At 41.4% G+C, this 17705-nt stretch overlaps 3 protein-coding genes and 3 non-coding genes across 7 annotated transcripts; 3 read left to right on the plus strand and 3 right to left on the minus strand.

Moving 5' to 3' along the window:
- Positions 1–930: 930 nt before the first annotated feature.
- On the minus strand, positions 931–6088 carry tmem235b (transmembrane protein 235b). Its single transcript, XM_026316386.1, has 4 exons — positions 5742–6088; positions 5524–5604; positions 5245–5382; positions 931–1181 (listed from the first exon to the last, which is right to left on the minus strand). The coding sequence occupies exons 1-4, from the start codon at positions 5917–5919 to the stop codon at positions 952–954; spliced, it is 627 nt and encodes a 208-aa protein (XP_026172171.1). The 5' UTR covers positions 5920–6088; the 3' UTR covers positions 931–951.
- A 178-nt stretch (positions 6089–6266) lies between these two features.
- On the minus strand, positions 6267–8771 carry birc5a (baculoviral IAP repeat containing 5a). The gene is made up of 4 exons (XM_026316387.2): positions 8554–8771; positions 7651–7760; positions 6909–7026; positions 6267–6690 (listed from the first exon to the last, which is right to left on the minus strand). The coding sequence occupies exons 1-4, from the start codon at positions 8686–8688 to the stop codon at positions 6598–6600; spliced, it is 456 nt and encodes a 151-aa protein (XP_026172172.1). The 5' UTR covers positions 8689–8771; the 3' UTR covers positions 6267–6597.
- Positions 8772–8873: 102 nt separating this feature from the next.
- Positions 8874–13362, plus strand: faap100 (FA core complex associated protein 100). Of its 2 annotated transcripts, none has more exons than XR_003296217.1 (8): positions 8874–9408; positions 9532–9650; positions 9753–10660; positions 11010–11166; positions 11281–12205; positions 12306–12425; positions 12948–13020; positions 13120–13134. XR_003296217.1 is itself a non-coding variant. In XM_026316385.1 (8 exons), exons 1-8 carry the CDS (start codon positions 9253–9255, stop codon positions 13249–13251), a joined length of 2604 nt encoding a protein of 867 aa, XP_026172170.1. In that variant the 5' UTR covers positions 8874–9252; the 3' UTR covers positions 13252–13362. The 2 variants fall into 2 exon arrangements, 1 of the variants encoding a protein (XP_026172170.1); XM_026316385.1 differs by having other exon boundaries at positions 12934–13020; positions 13120–13362.
- Positions 13363–14687: 1325 nt separating this feature from the next.
- trnai-uau (transfer RNA isoleucine (anticodon UAU)) lies at positions 14688–14781 on the minus strand. Its single transcript has 2 exons — positions 14744–14781; positions 14688–14723 (listed from the first exon to the last, which is right to left on the minus strand). It is a non-coding gene; the product is annotated as a tRNA-Ile (tRNA).
- Positions 14782–15611: 830 nt separating this feature from the next.
- Positions 15612–15705, plus strand: trnai-uau (transfer RNA isoleucine (anticodon UAU)). The gene is made up of 2 exons: positions 15612–15649; positions 15670–15705. It is a non-coding gene; the product is annotated as a tRNA-Ile (tRNA).
- Positions 15706–16254: 549 nt separating this feature from the next.
- trnai-uau (transfer RNA isoleucine (anticodon UAU)) lies at positions 16255–16348 on the plus strand. Its single transcript has 2 exons — positions 16255–16292; positions 16313–16348. It is a non-coding gene; the product is annotated as a tRNA-Ile (tRNA).
- The last annotated feature ends 1357 nt before the right edge of the window (positions 16349–17705 follow it).

A 17705-nucleotide genomic window follows, 5' to 3' on the forward strand; every position in this document is an offset into this window, starting at 1 on the left:
TGTGCAATTACTTACTATCCAGAGAAGCTTCGAAGAAGGACAGACGTCGAGGAGAAATGCAGAGAATCAATCTGAAGACGTCTGAGGTTTGGAGTTTCATTCATTAAAGTGTCGTACTTTGATAAAGTGTGTGTATGTGTAATGCAAAGGGCAACAGCAGCAGAAATCCACACTTACTGCAATCCATATCTTCTCACTACTGCAGTTAAGTAGCTTAACTGTCTCTGACCTTTGAACCAAAACTCCTAGTCAGATATCTGAGATTTTTAAGCCCAGGATATATTTTAAATCTATCCAGCTTTGCACATTTTAAAATTTTTGGATGTTTTCATGGCAACAAAGCAGGACGCAAGACAGAGTTTGATTCTTTCATTTAACATAAACAAAATTTAAATACTTCAAACAGCATCACTGAAGGTAGAGTTTTGTTTTTTTTAGAGCAATACCAGCATGTATTACAAACTAATCTTCTCATGTTAACAGCTATAAAGTACAGATGTGTATATATATATATATATACACACACACACACAGACACACACAAGAGCTTGGGTTAAACTCATGGTGTTATAACACTGTCAACATTCGAAAACAAACAGTTCAAAATAAAGTTTGAAACACTGAAAAAAATAAAAATATACCTAAAGATTTAAAGAAACATGAACCTTTTGTAAAATTGTAAGCTGGGCACAGATTACATTACTACTGTGTGACAATCAGCATGGTCGAGTGCTCTGGCAGTGGCTATGAGGGGCCACTTCAGTTCTCACCACAAGAGGGCAAAATTGGTCAAATATAACTCAGAGTCCACTAAATCAGCAGGATGTCAGGTCAGATCTGAATATATTTACAGACTGTAAACTTCTAAAATGTTTGAGACCCAAACATACCTGTATTTTCACATACAGTTGACCACAGTCCAGTCTCCTTCCTCCACTGTGAAGGTTTGTGTCAGGCCACGGTGGGACTGCAGTGCTGCAGCTTGGCCCTTCGTGCAGCTATGAGCAGCAGTATGGCGGTGAGAAGCTCCAGGCTGTAGGACAGCCACGCCATACCCAGAGACCAGCCGAACGAGGTGTGGACATAGGCCAGACCCTCTGGCCCCACCAGCTTCTCCGTCTCAGCCAGGGCTTTATACGAGTAGACGATGTAGAGGCTCACCCCGCTCAGGGTCAGCTGACCTGGAGAAAGAGATGCATTAATCCCAGAAAAAAGTATTAAATCAGCAATCGGTGTCCAAATTCAGTTGAGACACAGAACCTGAACATTTTGGGGGACAACAGGATATCAGTTCAAACAGAAACATCACAGCCCTAATTTTCTCTACCTGTCTTATCAGAGCAAGAAGTGCTGTTCACATCCATCATTTTAAACTTATTGCTTTCTAAAAACTCTTAATCCAAGTGGTTTCTCCAGGTATTAGACCTGGATCCTTGTTTTTTGTTTAATACATTTATGTACAGATACTTGTACTTGTATACTTGTACTCCGACAACTATAAAGTGGAAGTTGGTACCAGTCAGAGCTCTGTGCTGGGAGCTCATCAATAAACCCAGTAATAATATCACAACAAAAATATCACATTGTGCGACAGGAAATACATGACGCATGTGTTATCTGCTTATAAAACATCCAAGTCATCAGAGACTAGAGGTTAGAGCAGAGACATCAAACACACACGGACTCCCACATAGTCCTCACAAATTTCACTGAGTTGCCATTGGAAACCCCTGTTACTTGTGACGGCTTGCTATTGGTTTTAAGGGGATGCAAGTGGAGCGCAGCGGCTACGCAGGGTGGGACTAATAATCATTTTATTACAATTACACCCCGAGGTGTTGTGAGCCTGTAGAATGACAAGGAAGCTGCATCTCATGTCTCATTTTTATGCGGTTCACAGTGAAGAGCAGCAGAGCGCGGCAGACAGAGGAACAGACTGGAAGGTGCCTCACATACACTCTAAGATGACCCGCTTCATTTTCTGCTTTATCTCATCTCTTGAACTAAACTGAGGGTTTGGGCTATTTTCAGATAGTAAAGCAGAGACAAGCAAGACATCAGCGTGGGAAACACTACCTAATGACTAATCAATAATAATTTCACAGATTAATCTGTAATAGAAGGAGCTTACTTTAAGTCATAACTTTTAAAACTAACATTTTGTTTTTACCCCTCATTCTCCTGTTGCTGCTACTGTAATATATATATATTATTTTTATATTATATTTTTTTTAATAAAATATAATTATATATATATATATAGACATCAGGCACAGTAACAGAGACAAATACATCAGTTATCACTACAATGCATGTTACAATTTACACAATATTAATGCCATCATAGTATCTATTTCTGCTCTTGTCATAACCATGGTTTAGTTTTCAATGTGCAAGCACTCTGTAAATGCTTTTCAGACAAAATCTGCCTGAGAATGTCAATTACGTTGAACATGAGGGGAAACAGTGGAACAGCCCTGCAGGGACAAACACTCATTAGGCTGTTTAATGGTTGGTGGGGAAAGTAGCTCCAACATTAGAACGAAGACATTAGAACAAAGCAATTAACACAGAATTCAGATTATTGGTTGTTATCAGTTATACGTACACAGTGGCCTTCACTTTTTTTGCTTTGCTTTGTTGTCTTGTAGATGTAATGGATAAAATTAAATAGATGAAAAAAAAAACGATCATATGTTCTATGCTCAATAACCCATACTGACAAAGTGAAAACATATTTTAGGTATTTTTGGCACATAAAAAAAAAAAAAACAGCTGAAATCTCTCATTTCAAAAGTATTTAGTCCCTTAACTCAGGACTCTCTAGAAGCAATTACAGCTTCTAATCTCTACAAGCTTCTTCCATTTTTCTAATTATCAAGGTCACTGAGCTCCTAGAAACACACAGCACTTTGAAATGGTTTAGTATACCTTTGATCATGGAGGTCTGTGGAGAGTTCCTGTTTGTGTTGATGGTTTATCAACAACACATTGAGGTTACATGCTCAGGTATGAGATTGACAAATACTCCAGAATCAAAAAGTCAAACAGAAATGTTATTTTAACAGCAAAAGAAGCTAAATGGCAGACAGGATGATATAGGAGGCAACACAGACACCAGAACATAAGAAATAATTAAAGCCAGGCTGGGAATCAACAAGTTCACAAGGCCAGTCCGATCTAATCCAGGCTTTTATTGTACTCCACACATTAGCATGTGCTGATTATTAAAGGCAGACAATAAAATTCTCCCTAAAGTAAGTGTTTATTTATCACAAGGTCCTCTTCATGCAGGTCGTAAGGTTCAGATCAAAAAGCTCTGCCAGATGTTCTGGAACCGCGTTTATGTGCACACAAATAACGTGATTACTCCAAATACCCACATTAACATAATAGCATTAACATGGTTAATTCTCTAAATAACCCAAATTTACTTGATTTGTTCGATAGTCAAATAGCAGGAATAGGAAAAGGAGACTTCATTAGTGTCTCTGCTAGTCTTCTTTATAAATCTCTACAACATCATAGCACAAGCAGCTGCATGTAATTTATCTGTAACATGAACACTTCTTGTTTTTGACCTAAAACAAGTATTGTTTATCTGCAAACACACTGTTCATTACGTTATGCGGCACAGAGTTAAAACACGCTCCCAGAGTCCTGTGTAATCACTGCAGTAAGCCACCTCTGTTAACTGGATTATGCTTTACTCAAAACTATGACATTCATTTGGATCAGATAATCAAGTTAACAGGTTACCTGGGCAGCTGCAATATTATGACTGTTGTCTTAATCTTATTTTCTCTGAGCTTGATTAAATTTGTGTGGTCTTAACAGATGGTGGATTCCTCAGTTTCAGCCCATATATATGTTTTCAAGGTTCAGCAAGAGAAGTCAGATATGAACTCATCACCTTGAACAATAAAAGATAAGAAATAGGCAACATATTTAAATGTGCAGTGTATTTTTTATTCAAAACATTTAAGAGCCTACTAATATTGTCAAGATCTTTATATTGTTGCGTATTTTTATAGCATACCAGTGGTTTACTTTGACTCTCAGGTACTTTCTTTTATAAACTTCTGAATGATATATGGTACAGTACGTTCTTTGTGCGTTTAGTTCTGCTGCTTCTATTTTATATTTTGCCTTTATAATCACATAAACTGTTGAGGTTTCAGTGGGTGCAGGTTTTAGGAGACCTTACAAGTGTTATCCTCACCTGCCCCAAGCAACCACTGTGACATGATGGACAGTAAGAAATGAATCAGGGCACATTACACGGATGCAAATTTGGGATGCAGTAGTTTCAAAAGCAATTTAGCTTCATTGTTGTGTCACCCTGCAGACCAATAAAATCTTCCATAACACATCCAGCAGTATAGGATGAAGCACTTCTGATGTAACAGAAGGAAGAGCATCTACACACACACACAACCAATATGGCCAAATTAAACAGCCAGTCAATCCTGGATGGTAATAAGCTTCAGTGCCTCTGCCCACATGAGATCATTAACTATAACTGAGGTCAGTTTAAGCCTTGCACGTAAAGGGTTAGCGTCTGCTCACATTAACCACATGGCTTTGCTGTACCACCACGTTCTGTGTTCCACCGAACCTTTCACAGCTTTCCAGTGTTTTCCACTTTCTTCTCGGTGCATTAAAGAACAGTTGTATAGATGGAACATGGATGTCATCATCAACACAATTAAAACTTCATATGAAAAAATGGAGCCGCAAAGTTGCTGTTACAGTATTTATATGCCTGTCTATGGTTTGTGATCTAGTAACCATATCCTGATTATTTAAATGTGATATTTTCAGTCCTCTTTATCAGCACCTTCTTGTCTTGTGTAGTAGCAATAATGTGTAATGTCAAGGGGTCTGCTGTTTAACACAATCTTAAATGTAATAAAAACAAAAAAGCACAGTAATTGCCAGAACGCATTGCCCATAAGGCTTACATGGGAACTCCATCTTTTTGTGCTGTTGTGTTGCCAGTAGTAATATGTAAACTACTGGTATTGATTTAACATGGTGCATCAGTGCCACTGGGCAGTGAGTATTAATCGAAGTGTCTTGAAAGGATGCTAAAATACCTCAGCATCTGGATTAAACATCTCCGCACCACCAAGCACTGAGGTGAAACAGCTTGACTCCAGCACCTAATTTCTTCCCCTCCGCTGCAGCTGAAGATGGATACAGTGACAAGGAACCAGAGAGAAGGACTGAATCTCGACTTACTGCAGATGAAGAAGTAGGAGGCAGTGCCAGTGAGCAGGACAGGGCTTCGAGCCAGGGAGCTGACGAAGCCGCAGGTGCCTCCGAACAGCAGCAGGAGCAGGCTGAGGGGGAGCACCACCACCACTGCACTGTGCATACCTGGGTGTACACACACACACACACACACACACACACACAGATGGATAATGGAGCATCTGTGGCTGTATTGATAATTAAATCTCTTTAGCAGAGTGTGTTCTGTTATAACACAGGGTTTCATCAAAACTGGATGAGACTCACTCAGCATGTGCAGTTCAGTCTCAGAGTATTTGGAGGAATCAGCTGTGAAAGAATCAATGGAGTCCGGACTTGTTTTCCCTCCTGGAGGTTACAGGAAAAATCAGTTATACACACATATGTCATTTGTCAACATATATAACTCGGGTTACAACAAGTGTGTGTTTGTTACAAAGGCACTAGAATCATGAAAATAAAGTAGTGGAGAAGCACAGGCTTACCTTCGTTGATCCTCCATAGTCCCGAGTGCAGGCTCATGTCCTCCAGGTCGGTCATGTTCCTTGGATTCATCTCTATGATGTACCAGTACTCGGTACCGATGGAAATGGCCAAGGAGGCAAAGCTCAGAAAGCCGCAGACGCCGGCTGTGATCACCAGAGAACCAAAGCTGACTTTCATCCCGAAGGGTTAATTCACCACGATGGGTTTTAACTTCAGCAGTCAAACGTTTACGCGCTTATCACGGGACATAAAACAACCACAACGCGCTCGTCCGTGCCAAAAACACACAATTCAGATGATCCAAAACCGTCCCTTAACTTTACTAAGTCACAGAGCTGCACCTGGACCACACGTCTGACTGAAGAGCAGCCGCTTCAGTCTGGGAGGGACGTGAGTTTATTCGGGAGGCGCGCACGTTTACGCAAGACGTGAAAAACCAAAATAACGGAACATAAAGAGGCAAAATGAGGATGGTTTCATACAACCGCAGTTTTTATTACCGGTTGGTAAAAAAAACACAACAGTGGACAGGGACACTCAGGGCTTTATTTTAAATAGTTCAGTGGTAAAGGCAAAATAAAGGAGAATTAACACGGACCTAAGGGCATATGGGTTGCATAAACCTCTCTTTGACTGCTACACATTAAAACATTACCAACCAGAACACACAGCTGTTAAAAATTAGTCTCATACAATTCACCATTTGGTAATCTGAAACATATATAAAAAAGACCACATAAAAACAGAAAATGACAGATATAAAACATTTGGAAGGACTAACAAAACCAGTCACTTGCCAGATACAACTAATCTCTCACACAGCAGCCATCTCATTCAGCTGCATGTATTCTCAGATCACTCTTCTCCCATGGCTGTCTTGATGATGTCTACTCTTCTTAATTTGGCTGCTTCTTCAAACTTGGTGCCAGCCTCTTTACAAGATTTGCTCTGCGAGAGGAAGAAATTAATTCAGAATCAGCGATAATGACAAAGGCTCGTGTTGTCACAGGAACTCATTAACATTTTGTAGATATTAGTTTTGCTGTGTAATTAATTCAGATTTGTCTAAAACATAAGAACTGTTTAGAGAAACATGCTGAGCGGATTAAACTATGCATTATGTGAGTGAGTGATCTGAAAGTGAAGGTGTCCTCTGAAGAACATACAATGATGAACTTGTTCCTCTCCTTCTGTAGCTTGAGGAATTCCTCCACAGTAAGCTCTTCCACTTTCTTCTTCAGGTTGATGAACTGGCAGGACGGTGAATGAGATTTGTGCTCCTTTCTGGCAACAAAACAGAAAACCTTAATGCAGCAATAAATATTACATTTTAAAGATACATGCACACACACGATATGAAAGGAAGTTAAAATTGTGCTTGTGAATCCGTTGTGGCATCTTACAGATATTTGGCCAGTCAGTTTTAACGTTTCCAGGCACTCTACTGATTTACACATTAAAATTAAGTTTATTAGTGATGTGGGGTTCACACTCACACAGTGAACGCCTGCAAAAACAGTTGTATTGCATATGTATTCAGATGATTCCTTAAATCTGAGGAAATAACTCGGATGCTACAAAATTTAAAAGGCTGTATTAAAAACTGAGCATGGTTGTTTACCCAGGAGAGAGGGTTTAAAAAAAAAAAAAAAAAGATGCTAAATTGCATTATGGAAATTACGATCCAGTGTTTTTCAAACTGAACACATAAAAAAGAATCTTGCATACTTCCATAAAAGATGCATATAGTGAATATATTTTACTTCAGAGCTGATTTGATTTCTCTGTAATTGTTGTTGCATGGTGTGAGCTATTTGTCTCTTTCCCCTGCTGAATTATATTCCATTTTGCTCTTAGACCAATAAACCTAGATTTCTGGCCACAAGCATAATGATGTGGTTATCTTACTCTGGGTCGTCCTCTGGCTCCCAGCCCTCCAGCTCTTTCAGGCAGAAGAAACACATGGCGATGTCTGGGCTGTTTTCTGAAGGAGTGTGAATGAAGCCAGCTTTGGCCATCTGGAGAAACACATGTGCAAACAGGTAACAGGAACATTAAAAATGTGGTTGGTCAATTATCTGATTAGTTGGTAAAACAGCATATAACAACTGTATGGTTCCATCATTTTTTTATTACCTGAAGCAATATGCAAATAAACAATAAATCCACAAACAATTATTAACTACTGACAACTGTTTCAGTAACTTTCTAAGTAAAACAATATTACACCAGATCTCTGTAAGGGTTGGATTGTGTCAGATAAAACAAGATGAATGAAGATGTCACCTAAGGCTCTGGGGGGAATGTGATGGACGTTTTTCACAAATTTGTGATACCTTATAGGCCAAATGACTAATGGTAGAAATAATTTCCAAGTTAATCAATGTTGAAAATAAAGTTTAGGTGAACATCAGTTGTTTTCATCCTTAGTTAGGGATTTGCTGCCCTGTTTTGTATGTTACCGCGTCGCTACGAGTTAACCTAAGTAGCTATATTCGGGTTTAGGGGCCACTACTGAAACAAAACAAGTTGTGTGATGAGAAGACAGTCACTATCAACCACTTTATTAACCATTTTCTTAAACTCTGCAGTCCAATTGATTAGTCAATTACGTGAAAAAACGTCATATAATTAGTTGCAGCTATAGCTACGTAAAGTTAAATTGGTATTGTCTGACTGAATTGTTTGATCTTTAGTGTGCGCTTCAAAGCTAAGCTGAGTTAAGCTAAGCTAAGCTAACTGTTGTGTGACGTTAGCGTTAGCTCGCGAGCTAACAGTTACTAACGTAAACCGTTTCAACCGCTCACTCACGTTCTCCGGGGTACAGTCGCAGTCTTCATTAAACGGCCACCCCTCGAAAGTTTTTAGTCTGTTCTCATAAAAGTACATTTTGGTGCGCTCGTCGCTGTACGGGTCCATCATGTTTAAAGACGTCGCTTTGCTCATTATAAACCTGAACAACAACCCAAAGATAAAGTCGTTTTCAAATTTTCGTCCACGTTCACATCAACTGTTTTCATTGGCGGACCAGGACGCACGCACGCAGGTACGTACGTACGCACGGACGCGCGTAACTTCTTCTTCGTGGGTAGGTGTAGTGTAAAAGTCCACCACCGTAAGTTAATGAGCGAGAGGACTAAATATCAAACAAATACAACAAAACGACACTTAAACATTGTTAAAATATACTTTTAATAAGACAGAACATGTGGTATACATGTCCTATACAAAGAGACCACATTCTGAGCAGTGAATAGCAAACTCACAACTGTCGTTACTTCTTCCGGTTATTTTTTCATGGGTAATGTAGTTCTTTGAGTTTATTGGCCCAAAACGCGACGCGCGGAACTTGGTGAAAGCCTCACATTCACTGTCAACAATCGGTGAAGGATTATCTCGTCCACTTTTTCCACATTTCACCTTAATTATCCCGCAGTTTGGCGGGAGTGATAGCTTGCCTAACGTTACACATGTAGACTTGGTGGTAGACCTTTCTACGGTGTTGCGGTGATGGAAGGACGGTGTGTTGTTGAGACCTGGGCAGAGTTTGGTTTTTCAGGACCATCATATGTACCCAGACTCAGGTTAGGCTTTGAGACAGCTGTTTTCCTCTGCACCGGGAGCGACGAGGTCTATATATTCAGCACCCAAGAGAGAAAACTCACGGTAAGTACCTGACTACAGACTACACAACTACACAACAAAGCTCATTTCAAGGCTGATAATTTAAAGAAATATTATCTTTGTAGTCACATTTTCAATATGTGACTGTGTTTATTGTTGTTGCAGGCTGTCCTCCAGTTTCCTGGACCTGTGAGTGACCTGGCTGAGAGTCCTGACAAACAGCTGCTTTATGTGTCCTGCAGAGGTGGAGTTTACTGTGTCAGCTTACCACTGCTGCTGTCCAGGTATGAACCTTTACACAAAGACTCTTTAAGTTCTTTGTATTCAGTGTCTAGTTCATCATCGGCTCCCGTTGCACACTTTATCTGTACCCTTCTCCTCTGCAGAGCTCAAAATTCTCTTGCTAATGTGTCCTCTGGTCTGGCTGAGCTGAAAATCTCCCCTGAGTTTCTTGCTGTTGAAGAAGAAGAAGCATTATCGCTGCTACTTGTGGGTTCTGTACTCCTCATCCTTTCCCAGCGAGACGCGTCCTGGGTGCTGAGTCTGTACAAAACACCAAAACAAACACAGTCCTGCAGCTATGAGATGATTAGTTCATTCAGTCTGCCACTGGTCTCAGCTGTTGTCAGTGGAGACAGTGAGTTAAAGACGGGAGTAAAAAGGAGGCCTGTGCTGACCTGTGTCCATTCTGGTCATACAACACCAGCATCTTCAGGCGCTACTTCTTCAACAGAGGCGATTTTAACCGACAGCCACTTCCATCTTGAGCCTGTCCTCTTCAAACTTCTGTTTGGTATCGATGCCGCCCTCATTAGATCGCCGGTTATCGTTTGTGGCCTGCCAGATGGACGCCTGTGTTTCCTCCCTCTGCGTCTTCCTGGGTCACAGCTCAGAGTCCTCTATAGCCTTGAGCAGCCAGTTGTTTCTGTTGGAGCATCTGTTGTCATGGAAACAGGTCCGGCGCATGCACAGTGTTTGGTGGCAGTGGGTGAACTAGGGAGAGTTGTACTAATTAGAACAGACAAGGGAGGGCCAGAGGGACCATACGCCACAGCTGGTTTCATTGAGGGGAGTGTACCAGGGCCTGTGGTCTGTGGCTGTGTGGATAAACACCATTTTTACTACAGCACCGGTTCAGACCTGTTGGTGCTGGATCTTTCAGAGCGATCATCTGAGATAGAAGGCCAAGACGGGGATGAGACATCCAGTAAGTCAGCTGCTGCCCTTCAAAGCCCCAGCAGTTTAAATGTGTGTAGAGTCGTCAGTTTGGCTGAACCTCCATGCAGCACTGCAGGTGAGAGAAGGATTGCCTTTCCAACCATACAATGCTTTCTTTCTGGCTGCATTTGCTCATAGTGCTTTTAATTCATACCACTACTGTATGAAAAATAACTTCCATACAATTGAAAATTGTAAGAGTTAGGCAATAATGAGTATGTTACGTCCTAAATTAAAGCCATTCATTTGGAACAGTGTCAAGTTGCAAAGTGCATGTTACTAATGGACAACAACTGTCTGGTCTCCATGAGGTGGAGCCTTGTCCTTTATCCTTGTGTTCTTTATGTGTTTCTGTGTGCTGCTTTTGTTAAACTTGGGTCTCTGAACTCTTGAACACTAAACTCTAACTTTGCTCTATATACCAGATGAAGTTCAGCTGCTGGCACTGTCTGTCAGAGGGCAGCTTCAGAGGATTACCTTACCTGTGGGGTTAAAGGATGCAAGAATACCCAAACTGCCGTCCACACAGGTGGGACGTAGCGTCAAGGACCTTCTGTCTGCTATTGGGGATGTTTGTGACAGGTATGCCCAATAACCCGACTCCTTTTAAAACAGTATATCACTTAAATGAAACACAGTAGAGATTTATTAAACTCGGTTCTGTTGAAATAATGTAATTTTCCTTGTTTTTTTTAGAGCATCAGTGCTGAAAATATCCATTAAAACCAAAAACCAAACCCTGAGACACCTGAATCAAGTGCTGAACATCAGCTTCTTATTGATAGCCAGGAAAAATAATGAAGATCTTCCCATTGAGGAGAAGCCTATGAGATGTCATGCCATTACCAGATGGAGCAGACTGCTACAGAAAGACTCCTTAAACCTGACATGTGTCCTGGATAATTCAAGTCCTTATGTTCTGGAACGAGGCTGGACACTGAGCATCACCATATGTCCACTGTCTTATTCTCCCAGCGTGGGAGGGGAGAACTCCTCCACAACTTTTTCATTCCCATTCTGCAATCTCCATCCTGGGGAAACGTTGGAAGTGTCACTGCCCTTAGGGGCTGCAGGTGAGTCATCGTTCCCCATGACAGTTAACTCCTCACTCATCTTCTCGCTCACAAGTCTCCTGGGAGAGGAGGCGGTGGCTAGTTTTGCTTTCTTACAGAGTAACTGTATCAGTTTGCCCTTGAACTCACTGACAGTGGATTGGTTGCACACCCTGCAGCTGAGCAGCCTCACGGTCCCCCATAAAAACAACATGAGTAATGCAGACGATACCATCCAAGCTTTTTTAAATTCACGCCAGATTAGGTGCAGTGGACGAGGGGAGGGAGGAGTGGAGACTGTCGTAAAGCATGTGAAAGAGCAGTATTCAGCGAGCGTACGGGTGTCATCAGACTTACTGGGGGATACACTGGGACTGAAAGGCTCAGATATGGACCCACAAGGGCCAAACTTGGCTCCTCAAAATATTTGCATTTCACTGTTGAACTGGCTGTTTGAGGGTCATGGAGGAGTGAAGATGGAGCACCAAGTAGACAAGACTACTCTCAGCAGCTCAGTGGTCCTTGCTCAAGCTCCAAGTGGAGACACAGTTAAAATATCTTCAAAAGAGGTAAACCACTGTCGGACTGCACAGATTTCATGTTGAAAAACTGATGCACCCTGTATATTTCAATATGTGTCATTTGTGCGGTGGCTCCTTTGGTCTCCAGGTAAATATCATGGACAGTGCAATGGAGGAGGACCCCCTTACTGCAGTAGAAGTTCAGGTTGAGAGCTCATCTATAGCAGCAGTGTGTGGACTGCACCATGCTGTGCTGCACCGGGTACAGGTACAATGTGCACACACTGTTCTTCATGTGCAAAGTTGAACTCTTCCATGTGATCCTTGAAGTAAATACATCACATCATATTTACACATACTGAGATTTATGGTAGACACACACTCAAAAGACTGTACAATTTTCTGCAAATATCGACCAGCATGCAGCAGTTGAACCTTTGATTTAAATGGGGAATAAGGGAAAGTACATAAACAGTTTGGTGCAAGCTATGAACTGAGAAAAGAGCTGGCTGCAGCTGTCTTAATGCTCTGAAGTCAGACAGTTTTATTTGGTTATTAAAAACTTATGCTGCGTTAGTTTTTTTCTGCACACACACAATTTAATTATTTAAAATGATAATAGCTGCATCTAGACAGCACAGCCACTGCACCATTTCAAACTCAGCTTGATCTCATCTAGCTTGAGAAACCTGTTTTATGTTTCTGCTTTCGGGTGAACACAAAGAGTTTTATTTGAAATTCCTCCCTTTTCATCTTTGCTTGGTTCCTTGACACAGACTCTGTTGCACAGAGCTCCTGAAAGAGCCGCTTCCATAAAGAGGGTGCAGAGTTTAGGTATAAGGCAGGCACTGCAGCGTGCTGAGGTAAGGCCTGCATGTACTTCATTATGTGTATTAGGAGCTTGAAGTTATCATTACATTATTCATGTGTCTTCATATACCCACCCCCTCCCTCCATGTCAGCGCCTGTTACAACAGATCCAGCAAAATCGAATCTCAGAGGCTTTTGGCGTGGGTGTGTCCACAGGGCAGACGACCCGATCTCTTCTCAGTGTTTACCGAGAACTCAGAGAAAATCCTCTCCTCATAATTTAACACTGTTTTCCAGATCGGCTTCTTGTTCTCTGTTATGTAACATGTTTTCTCAACTGAATGAAAAATAATGTCCATAATTATTTGTACTGCAAATATACTTTCATATCATGATGACTGTGTCAGCGTTATGTTTCAAACATACGGGGGAACCCTGTCTTAGTGGGTGAAGCTCTTACAGTTCATGTCTCCTGATGCGCCATGTAGGTCTAACTATGACATAGGACTACTGAACACTGGATACATTTACACACAGCTGGTAGATCGTAAGGGGTTGATTGGATGATCAGCAAACGAAAAAATTAAGCAGTTCATTTGATTAAAGCTTGTAAACAGTCATGCATATTCCCAAACAAAATGACAGCCAATAATATACAAACAAATTGCCACACAGTATTATACACTCACTGGCCACTTTATTAGGTACACCTTGATAGTACTGGGTTGGACCCTCTTCTGCCTTCAGAACTCTTAATTCTTCATGGCATAGATTCAACAAGGTGATGGAAACATTCCTCAGAGGTTTTGGTCCATATCGACATGATAGCATCACGCTCGTGCTGCAGATTTGTCGGCTGCACATCCCGTTCCACCACCTCCCAAAGGTGTCCTATTGGATCGAGATTTGGTGACTGTGGAGGCCATTGGAGTACAGTAAACTCATTGTCATGTTTTTAAAAAAAAAAAACTGTTTGAGATGATTTGAGCTTTGTGACATGGTGCTTTATCCTGCTGGAAATACCCATCAGGACAAGAGATGGACAAGGTCAGCAACAATACTCAGGTAGGCTGTAGTGTTTAAACGATGCTGAGTTGGTACTAAGGGGCCCAAAGTGTGCCAAGAAAATATCCCCCACGTCATTACACCACCAGCAGCCTGTTGATACAAGGCATGATGAATCCATGCTTTCATGTTGTTTATGCCAAATTCTGACCCTACCATCTGAATGTCGCAGCTGAAATCAAGTGTCATCAGACCAGGCAATGTGCTGTAGTCCATCTGCTTCAAGGTTCACCATGTGGTGCATTCAGAGGTAGTCTGCATACCTTGGTTGTAACTAGTGGTTATTTGAGTTACTGTTGACTTTCTATCATCTCAAATAAGTCGGCCCCATTCTTCTCTGACCTCTGACATCAACAAGGCATTTTCATCCACACAACTGCCTCCTGTTTTGTACCATGTCTCTGTAAACCCTAAGGATGGTTGTGTGTGGAAATCCCAGTAGATCAACAGTTTCTGAAACACTCAGTCCAGTCTGTCTGACACCAAACACCATGCCATGTTCAAAGTCACTGAAATGACTCAAAATCAATTTGAACCACATCTACATGCCTGCATGTATTGAGTTGCTGACATGTGATTGGTTTGATTTGTGCTGGCTGAATATGAGCTCTTTCCTTGATTTTACTCTCCTCGACCACCACTGTAAAACTCCACTTGCTCCAGGTGAGGCTCGAACTCACAACCTCGGCATCACTCTGCAGGTTACTGTCTTATAAGTACCGCGCGCTGACCGATTGCGCCACTGGAGCCCGACGTCAACGATGTTCTCACCCATTTGGATTTTGGGTGAAACTATACCGGGAGGGTCGTGAAGTCAGACTAAGTGTACCTAAGCCTAAGGGTGAAACGTGAGCTGCTTGAAATCCAGCTGTGTGCTAAACCAGTGCAGTTACAGATGTATGATAAAGCTGCAGTGGCGTTGTTTGTTTATGCTGTTTCAATAAGTCATATTAAATCCTGCAGACGTGTTGACATTTTGGACTGATTGAACAACGATTCACAGGAAGTAAACTTTGTGGCTTGTCAATGTGAGTGAGATATTTACAAGGTGCCTTCATGCTTTAGGAAGTTTTCATTAACATTACACAGAAATCTGTTCAATCAAATGAGGAATCAATTTTCCTTTTTACAGTTTTTACAATTTTCCTGCCTGTATCAGTCTGTATATAGATATCATTGTATCTCACAGTACCACCTTGAGATGTAATAGAAAGTGTTTAAATTAAGAAGGAACTAGGTTTTAACAGGGCTGATGAATGGACTAATGTAGACCCAGACAAAGGTCAGTATATACTGTATGTAAGTAAATAGATTTGATCATAAAATCCTTAAACCTCACACACAGTGACCTCTGGTGGTGTCATATATAGGAGCTGAGCTAATAACATCAACAGCTCCTCATAGTTCACCAACTGTTTTCACATGTGGTGTGACTATATGGATGTGGACAGACTGCAGAGTCCTGGTCTCCTGTTTAGTTAACTCTGTCAGGGAGGGACCACTTCCCTAACCTTCACCTCCCAGCAAAACTTCACCCAAATTCAGCCTGGGAGCAGATCTGATTGGACCCACTCATCAGGCTCCAGTGGCGCAATCGGTCAGCGCGCGGTACTTATAAGACAGTAACCTGCAGAGTGATGCTGAGGTTGTGAGTTCGAGCCTCACCTGGAGCAGTGAAGTTTTCCATGATGGTCAAACAATGTAAACCAGATGTATAACTCAACAGACACAATCCCAGTCACAACTTAATCCTCATAATCACATTACTCATGGGTAACTAGGTGTCTAAATACAGGGATACAGAGGTTGTGATTTCAGGACTCACCCTGATCAGTGGAGTTTTACCTGCAGCAGGTGAAATGACACATATCACATACAAACTGATTACAACATGTAGCTGCAGGAAGTAAACTTTGTGGCTTATCAATGTGGGTGAGAGATTTACCAGGTGCCTTAATGCTTTAGGAAGTTTTCATTAACCTTACATGGACATTTTTTATTCAAATGAGGAATCAATTACCCTCATAGTTCACCAACTCTTTTCACATGTTGTCTGATGAGACCTGTTTGCGGGACTATATGGATGTGGACAGACTGCAGAGTCCTGGCTCTCCTGTTTAGTTAACTCTGTCAGGGAGGGACCACTTCCCTAACTCTCACCTCCCAGCAAAACTTCACCCAAATTCAGCCTGGGAGCAGATCTGATTGGACCCACTCATCAGGCTCCAGTGGCGCAATCGGTCAGCGCGTGGTACTTATAAGACAGTAACCTGCAGAGTGATGCCGAGGTTGTGAGTTCGAGCCTCACCTGGAGCAGTAAACTCTTACTGTGATGGGTCAGTACAGTTAAATGAAAGAGCAGTTTAAACACTGAGTCTCATTACAAAATGCGCTCTGTAATTGTTGAGCCATATACAAACCTTTACTTCTAAAATTCATAATTTGCTGTATTAGTAAATATAATTTTACATGTTTTGATGTTTACCCTGGGAGTCTGAGGCTTTAAGAAATGCAAACCCCAGTGCCATCAATTCAGAAAATGTGATGTGGCGTTGTCAGAAATACATCACATTCCTGAATAATAACCCAAGACTGTTATTATGTCACTATTTATTTATTCCTGTCCTCACTAGGAAAGCAAAAATCCAAATTACACCTTACTAATAGCTGTACTAATAGCTGCTCATACCACGGTGATAAGTCTTCCAGTTTTTGGTGGTGCAGTGGCAGGCCTGCAGAGAGCCTCAGTGAAAAAAGAAAACCACCTATGATGGGTAAGAAACTGATGGCACCTCCTGATATCATCACAGCGACAGCAAGGCCTGCATGCACCACGCTGTAGCTAGAACCTGCTGGTCGCCACATGGCCACAGCAGTAGCACGTCCTGAAATGTGTGACCTCTGAGTCAGCTCACGACAGACCCATGAAACAACAGCGAATCTCTGGTAAACCAGGGCGTGGAAGGAATAAAGATCAAAGTCCTCCACAAACAATGACGGTGACGAATAACAGTGGACCCTTGATACATCAGCAGCAATAAATCAACACTAACAGATGAAGAAGAAGCTTCAGCAGTACATTTATTTTCACAGTCCTCTACAAACCTCACCACAGCAGGGATGTGGTGGGAATTCAGCTCATTCAAACAGCTAGTTGTGCCAATTGAAGGAGACATTTGTTCTAACTCAATCGTATCCAACGTTTCCTTTTGATATGTTTTGAATACGGGTAGAGCTCAGAGATGAGACTGCTCAATCAGCGTGACTTACAATCTGCAGGATCTCTTTCTGTTTAATTTAAATCGAAACCATGGACCCCGTTTCAAACCTCTTCTCTAAATTTTGAATTATGAAATTCCATCATCTGGATTTTATTGCCAACAAAATGCTCGTGATCAAATTTGAAATGAAAGCAGGTTTTAATTAGACTACTCATTTTTCTATGGGAGACATAAAGCTGTATAATGAGAAACACCGATGCCTGGTTTTACAGGTGTGAAGTACTACTGAGGAAATCTACTTATCTGTGTCTTTAGTTGAAGACATATTTATTTAATCTTGCAGCAAATGCTTACTGGAAAAAAAAATCTGAAGGAACAACACAAAAACAGATCTGAGATCAAGTGATTACTTGTAACTGTTCACTTCTCATTGTCTTGGCTGATTTTCTGAG

Source organism: Mastacembelus armatus, chromosome 19 (assembly GCF_900324485.2).
Source record: "Mastacembelus armatus chromosome 19, fMasArm1.2, whole genome shotgun sequence".
NCBI classification, from domain to species: Eukaryota; Metazoa; Chordata; class Actinopteri; order Synbranchiformes; family Mastacembelidae; genus Mastacembelus; species Mastacembelus armatus.

What these genes read in the sequence shown, in the direction of transcription:
- tmem235b (XM_026316386.1), bottom strand. Translation starts at nt 5,919, where the DNA reads ATGAAAGTCAGCTTTGGTTCTCTGGTGATCACAGCCGGCGTCTGCGGC. An exon ending in ACTATGGAGGATCAACGAAG is followed by an intron (nt 5,605 to 5,741) that starts GTAAGCCTGTGC and finishes TGTAACCTCCAG; the next exon opens with GAGGGAAAACAAGTCCGGAC. An exon ending in GACTGAACTGCACATGCTGA is followed by an intron (nt 5,383 to 5,523) that starts GTGAGTCTCATC and finishes GTGTACACCCAG; the next exon opens with GTATGCACAGTGCAGTGGTG.
- birc5a (XM_026316387.2), bottom strand. Translation starts at nt 8,688, where the DNA reads ATGAGCAAAGCGACGTCTTTAAACATGATGGACCCGTACAGCGACGAG. An exon ending in GAGCCAGAGGACGACCCAGA is followed by an intron (nt 7,027 to 7,650) that starts GTAAGATAACCA and finishes TTTTGTTGCCAG; the next exon opens with AAAGGAGCACAAATCTCATT. An exon ending in AGAGGAACAAGTTCATCATT is followed by an intron (nt 6,691 to 6,908) that starts GTATGTTCTTCA and finishes TTCCTCTCGCAG; the next exon opens with AGCAAATCTTGTAAAGAGGC.
- faap100 (XM_026316385.1), top strand. Translation starts at nt 9,253, where the DNA reads ATGGAAGGACGGTGTGTTGTTGAGACCTGGGCAGAGTTTGGTTTTTCA. An exon ending in ATTGGGGATGTTTGTGACAG is followed by an intron (nt 11,167 to 11,280) that starts GTATGCCCAATA and finishes TGTTTTTTTTAG; the next exon opens with AGCATCAGTGCTGAAAATAT. An exon ending in CTGTGCTGCACCGGGTACAG is followed by an intron (nt 12,426 to 12,933) that starts GTACAATGTGCA and finishes TCCTTGACACAG; the next exon opens with ACTCTGTTGCACAGAGCTCC.